Source organism: Gavialis gangeticus, unplaced genomic scaffold, assembly GCF_001723915.1.
Source record: "Gavialis gangeticus isolate Ggan-Ray unplaced genomic scaffold, GavGan_comp1, whole genome shotgun sequence".
Lineage (NCBI taxonomy): Eukaryota > Metazoa > Chordata > Crocodylia > Gavialidae > Gavialis > Gavialis gangeticus.
In genome coordinates this window covers 27,797,850-27,804,848 of record NW_017728995.1, presented here as the reverse complement: position 1 = coordinate 27,804,848, position 6,999 = coordinate 27,797,850, and the positions used below count along the sequence as shown (strand labels likewise).

The 6,999-nt window shown below is 47.1% G+C and overlaps 1 protein-coding gene across 1 annotated transcript in view; it reads left to right on the top strand.

The window, feature by feature from the left end:
- The window catches only part of HRG (histidine rich glycoprotein), a 19,070-nt gene extending 17,521 nt beyond the window's left edge, over nucleotides 1-1,549 (top strand). The window contains exon 7 of the mRNA XM_019503100.1: nucleotides 268-1,549. Within this exon, the coding sequence (XP_019358645.1) occupies nucleotides 268-1,140 (873 nt within the window). The 3' untranslated portion in view covers nucleotides 1,141-1,549. The remainder of the gene's footprint in view (nucleotides 1-267) is intronic.
- Nucleotides 1,550-6,999: the final 5,450 nt, after the last annotated feature.

Here is a 6,999-nt window from a genome sequence, read left to right as displayed (position 1 = left end):
ATTTGTTTCATTTCATTGGTTTCTTGTTTGGGTAATGTGGATTGGTCACGCAGCAACATATGTTCCTGCCCCTCTTTTCTTGTCCAATTTCTAAGAAATTACTGTTACTAAAACTGCAAAAGAAAGCCTTGTAAATAATTCTACTCCTTCCCTCTCTCTCTTTCTCTCTCTCTCTCCCCCTCCCCTCACCTGCACCTATTTATTCACTATGTTGCATGAAAACCTTGATAACTGCTCTTTACCTTGGTTTGGTTTGGTTATGAAAAGCCTGGCAGACACCTCTTCCTCCACCACCACTGCCACTTCTACAGGCCTGGATGCAGACATCCCCCTGCAGGTCCATCACAGAGACGTCATCATAAACACCATCATTCTGGCCATGGACATCATCACAGACAAGTACACCAACCTAGATGCCCGCCACCTCCAGGTGGTAGTCAGATTCACTCAGAAGGACCTGAGCTTCACCACAATTCCTCTGAAGAAGGACCTGGATGCAGACATCCCCCTGCAGGTCCATCACAGAGACGTCATCATAAACACCATCATTCTGGCCATGGACATCATCACAGACATGTATGCCGACCTAGATCCCCACCACCTCCAGATGGTAGTCAGATCCACTCAGAAGGACCTGAGCTTCATCACAATTCCCCTGAAGAAGAAGGGCATCACCAACACAGCTCCAGAGGACTACCTCCTCCACTACCTTCCCATGGACCACATGCACTTCCACCAGCTCCAGGTGAAGTGACTCCCCCTCCTGTAGGTCCCTATTTTCCTCCTCCACCACATGACACATCACTTCATCTGCCCCTGGAGGTCCCTCCTCATGCCAAGGAGAGGCACTCAAAAGAACATGTTTTCTCCCCCATACCAGGATCTGTCCATCGCATTCCAGTCTTAAATGAGCAAGATTCCCTCCTGCCTCCCATCATAAACTTTCCTGAGCATTCAACAAGGCCCCATGATCCATTAGGCAGAGACCAGGAGTCCTCCTTGCTTGACAGAAGTCCAAATAAGAAGCCATCTCCTCTAGATTTTCCACTGCACCTTTCACAATCAGCATCTTGCCCAGGAAAACCCAAGTATGATAAACCCCTGCTTTTGTCTTTATTTCCGCCTCGACTTTCCAAGTAAATGGCTTTACCCTTAACTGACAGGATTATTCTGATCCCTTAGTTGCTGTAAACTGACATAGCCCTAATGAGATGCTGTACTTTTTTTCTGTCTACAAATAGGTGGCTTAGGGTGCCCACATTTCCAAGTCTCAAAATGGAACAACCTGAAAAGTGTTGGGGAGCAGGAGGGGATTACCTAAGTGCTTCCTTTTCAAAGGTCCTCCTGAAGCATTATGCCCCCTTTCCTCCCCTCTCTAGCATACCCAGCTGACTCCAGGCTCCTTTCTCAGTGGTACACAGTGGAGCATGAGAGGGCAGAAGCATTTTGAAGTGATCCAAATGAGGGCACAGGGCAGGGGAACAGCTGCACATCTGAATAGGTGCTTCTACACGTTATTAATGTGAAGCAACTTGCGCTGGAGTTTATTGCTCCTGGGAACAACTTTTGCACATGCATCCAGGGCTATAGCACATTGAGCCCTGGCACGGGGCCCCAGGGGTCAGCCTGCCATCCTGGGACTGCTCCAACTTAACTCAATGTGCTGTGGAGGGACTGGCTGGGGCACAAGGGTGCTACACTGTGGGTCTAGCCATCACGCAGCCTCCACACTGTAGCACCCTCATGCCCCAGCCAGCCCCATCACTGTCTACATGTGTATCGTAGTGGAGTATATAACTCCACCATAGGATAATTTCATAGTTGTTAAGGGCTGGGACCTCACAGATCATTGGGTCCAGCCCCCCCGCACCTGGGTAGGAAACACCTCTGGAATCAGATGACCCCAGCAAGATGGGCATCAAGACACTTTTTGAAGATCACCAGGGTGGGTGACTATACCACCTCTGGGGGGAGCCTGTTCTTGACTTGTAAACAAGTTTTTCCTTATATCTAGCCTGAAGCAATCCTCAATCAGCCTGTGCCCATTATTTCTTGTCCTCCCCTGGTGAGCCTTGGTGAACAAATGCTCCCCCAGCCCCTGATGTATGCCCCTAATATACTTATAGTCTGCCACCAAGTCCTCTCTGAGTCTTCTCTTCTCCAGGCTCAAGTCCCTCAGCCTTTCCTCATATGACCTTGTTTCTAGGCCTCTAATCATGTGCGTGGCCCCCCTTGTCCACTTGCTTCCTGAAGTGTGGTGCCCAGAACTGGACGCAGAACTCCAGCTGTGGTCTCACCAAGGCCGAGTAGAGAGGGAAGATGACATCCTTAGTCTTGCTTGAGATGGCTTATTAGATGCATGCCACTGTTTAATTAGTTCTGCCGGCTATGGCATTGCATTGGTGGCTCAAGTTCATTTTGTTGCCTATCACGACACCCAGGTCTTGTTTAAATGTGGTGCTAGCAAATGTAGCACTGCTGAGCCTTTAAGTGTGTTGTGGATTAAATCTCTCCAGATGGAGCACGGGACAGTGCTCTGTATTAAAAAACATCAGGTTGAGGTGCACCCGCGTCATGAGCCTGGCCAGTTCAGCCTGTATTGCCAGCCTGTCTTCAAGTGTGACCACACTCCCCCACAGTTCGGTGTCATCAGTGAACTTTGCTAGTTCGCTTTTAATACCCAAATCCAAACTGTTGATGAACACATTGAAAAACACTGGTCTGAGTACTGAACCCGGATTTGGTAAGTGGTGAACTACCCTCTTAGAGGGTCACAGCCCGTAATGGCAGAATCCTCTGAGTTAGCTAATCCCCTCCTTTCCTCTCTCCAAATTTCCCCAAAGGTTAATGATGTATAGACACACGGGGTCATAGAGAAAGGCAGTCTGTACAGGTTTCAGGAAAGAAATGGGGGGACTTGGACAGGAATCTGCAGAGTCCTGGTACAGCTGAAGAACAGTAACAATAGTAGCAAACGTATGGGTATGGCTGTTAGGTGGTGGAGACAGTGTGCTACGAGATTAGTTGAGCAGACCACAGAGAAGACTAAGGAGACAAAAGAAGCTGCACAGACCATATAGCATTGGAAATCACTGGCTGGATCATCATGTTCAAAGGGCAGTAATCAGTGGCTCATTGGCAGCTGGTATGAAGGAGAGTGACCCAGGGGTCAGTCCTGGAGCCGGTTTTGTTCAATATCTTCATAAACAACCTAGATGATGGCACAGAGCGCACCCTCAGCAAGTGTGCACATGATACCAAGCTGGGGGCAGAAGTAGATACACTGGAGGGTAGGGCTACAGTACTTGTGTCGTGCAGTATTACCTATGTTGGAGTTAATTAATCTACTCTGGCCTAACAGCACTGCACATTGTAGACAGTGATGATTTACTGTGGAGCTAATTTGTCAGGTCCACAGTAAAGCATTTTGTGTAGATGTGCCTAGTGATACAGAATCTGAGCAATACTGAATAATTCTGTTTTTGAAGTGCTACAAATTCCTGCAGGATTTGAATCGTTTCAAATGCACATCTAAACATGCCCTAAGAAGTTTATGGAGGTTTCCGAAAATGGGAAAACAGCATTCATTTGAGAAAGTGAAGTCTGGAATGGAGACAGAAAATATCCTCACAATGAATATTACACTCTAGTTTTGTTAATTTTCTCATATTTCATAGTGAAAGTTCTAGCACGTGCCTCTCTACATGGCTATACTGTTGGTGATTAATGTAGTCATCCAAATCCATGCTAATAAAGATCCACACATCATCTTGCATTCTCTCTATAGCTTTTATTCTTTCCTAAGATTTAATAAGCTCCCTCACTCCTGCACACACACGCATTGCCAAATAGCTCAGGGATTATTAATGGAGACAGAAGCTTTTTACCTATACATCACAAGTTCAGATGCAGCCCCAGTCTGTAATAATGGAACGTTATTACCAAGCAATGACTGTTCAGAGACTTACATGAAACGAGCTTGGTGAACTTTGCCCAGTTCCTGCTAGAAAGGTGTTCGCATCACAATCCTACGGCTGCAGTTTGGAGCCTTGTTAACAACCTCAGCAAGTTTTGAATAGACATGATAAAAAAGGCCTTCCAGTATCATCTTATCCCTAGACAGAGTCAAGGCACACTGGCAGGGCAGTGTGCAAGAACCTTGCATTCCTGCTACCCACACTGTGTCCAATCTAACACCGCATTCACATTTTTAAAAGTGTTCAGAGAAAATAAACACAGAAAATACCTGCCATTTGGACAGCCCATTTGTTTCAAAGATTTTACCGTACTGAGGGCAGCAATGAAGCTCGGGCAAGCATCGTTCGGCTACCAGGGGCTTAGCTACCACACAGTCTAGTCCTGCTCTGAACTGAGCTCAAGAGGTAAGTAGGAGCCCTCATGGCTGCTCTGCTTCACTTCTCCCATTGTTCCTGTCACTAACAAAGCTCTATCCAAGCCAGCACAATGGAGAGCAGCCCATTTCAAGTAGCTTGTAACTGTTTCCACGTCTTAGGGAAATAACCCTTCAGATGCATGTTTTATCTCAGAAGTTTCCACAGTCCAGCTACTCTCTGCCTCTCATGTCACTTCACTATGTCCAGAAAATTGCCCAGAATTGTACCGTACAATTCTCCCCTGTTTACACTCATGCACTGTCCAGTCCCCTCACTGCTAATTGCAGGATCGCAGCTGTAACAGGCAACACAGAGATGGAAAGCTGTAAATCAAGAGATAGACAAGGAAAATATCACAGATGGCACTGACTGGTGCAATTGTCCCTCTGCTGTAGAAGGGGCAACCGAGACACATTCTGTGAACTCTTCCATGTCCTTGATAAAACGCTTTTATGAGTGCCGTATTAAATAGAAAGACAGCATGGTTCTGAACAACATCAACACTTAGCACTTTTCAGAGTGCACCGTAACTATCCACTCAATACACACAGGATCGCTGTCAACTCAGTAGATATCACAGGTGGAGCTGGTAATATCACCTATTATTAGGGCTGAGGACGACCACAATAAGATGCTGGTTTCTGTTACTGCCAAATTTTTAATCAGTTGAGCAAAGGAAGTCTCATCGTGTGTTCTTACCTTCTGGGTGCTCAGCTGGAGACCCTTTGGTCTACTTTGCAGAAATAATGAGTGCTTACAACTGCAGTTGAAGTCAGGGGTGGAAACTGTGCTGTATGGGCATGCATACACACATAATGCTAAGTTTGCTGAACATTATATCATATGTGTCTCAAATCAGGCACTCAAAATTAAGTGCTTACTTTTGACCTTAGTGTCTTTGCATCTCAGTACACCACCTGTATAAAAAGGAGATAACAATGATGCCCCCTTCATCTAACAGGTATTGCAAAGTTTGCTCAATGCTTGTAAAGGCAGATGACCACCATAAAAAAATCCCATGACAAAATGAATTTTTCTGTTTTCAGAGCAATATGCAATAAATACAGCATGGAGCCCACACTCAGCAAGGAGGAAGCAAAATATTGAATAGCTGCCTGCTTAGTGAGCACAGTCCTTTCCGAGGCAGGGTTCCCATGGACTGGCACATGGCTGTATAATTAAAGACCATCTCGGACTGTGCACGTACAAGGAGCTGAACTAAGGCTGGACAGCCCACTTTAATTCTGGCATCCCTCAAATATTAGTGCTTGACTTTGGTACCTTAATAACTTTCTTTTCCTAAAGGTTCTTCTTTGTGTGTTCTTAACAGGGGACTCTAAAATATATCCTGGAGCCCAGCCATTCATAATGAGTGCAGGGCTCATTGTTTGGTAGCTGGCATGAGTATTAGCAGCTTTTTCTAATGCTGGCTCCACCCCAATCTCACTGAGTGGCCTCAAGGACAGGCACATCATCCCACTGTGCCTCAATTTCTCAAATTGCTGACTAATGCTTACAGACTGTATTGTGCAGGGATGAGCATTAATTAGTTTATCACAGGGGTGGGCAATTATTTCAGGCAAAGGGCCGCTTACTGAGTTTTGGCAAACTGTCAAGGGCCGTAAGAGTAACCCCACCCCTCGGCACTAGCCCTGCACCCTGGTCACCATCTTGGGTTCAGAAGTCCCACCCTCTAGCCCCTGACCTTTGCCACCAGAAGGCTCTCTTTTTTCACCCCAGAAGTACTCCTTTCAGCAAGGAGGTTTGCCATCTCGGAACCAAAAAAATACCAAATTACATTCCAAAAAACCAATCATGTACTACAACAGGGGTTCCCAAAATTTTTATGCCACAGCCCAGCAAACCACAACCCAGAAGTGGCCACGGCCTGGCAAACTGTGGTCCAGAAGTCACAGCTGACCACGGCTGGAATTTACAGCTAGAAGACAGGTAAGGTTACCCCTATGCCCTGGGCAGGAGGGTGGGCCAAACCCTGCACTGCCATGGACCCTGGAGAAGAAGCCGTGGCCTCTCCACCTGGCTGTGGGGGGCCATGGTTTGCCAGTCCATGGCCACTTCTGATCTGGCAGGTGACTGTGCTGCAGACCAGCAGCCGACCTACCATGGCCCGGCACCAGTTTGCAGCCCGGGGATTGAGAACCCCTGTATTACAACATTCATTAATTTAATTTCAAAAAATATTTTTGTCCTGATTTACATGTGTTTGTGTAGTGTACATAGAGGTGATTGTATAATAGCTTAAAATGATGTCTTACTCTTGTATAATATGGGGCAGTACAGGGGTGGGTATAGGTTTGTTGAGGGCTGTGGGTACGTGGGGTGTGAGGGAGGGTCTGGGTGTGTATGGGGGGTTTATGGGGGGATAGATAGGTGGGGAGGTGTGGGGAGGGTGTGTATATCCGGGGTGGGGGAGCATGTGAGTGTGTGTGGATATGGGGTGTGGGTGAGTATGGGGTTTGTGGGCGGCTGTAAGGAGGGTGGCTGGGGAGGGTTGTGGCATGTGGGGAGGGGAAAAGTTTCTCCACACCCCCCCTCACAGCAGGCAGACCTCCCACCAGTGCTTCTCCAAACCTGGGCTCCACAC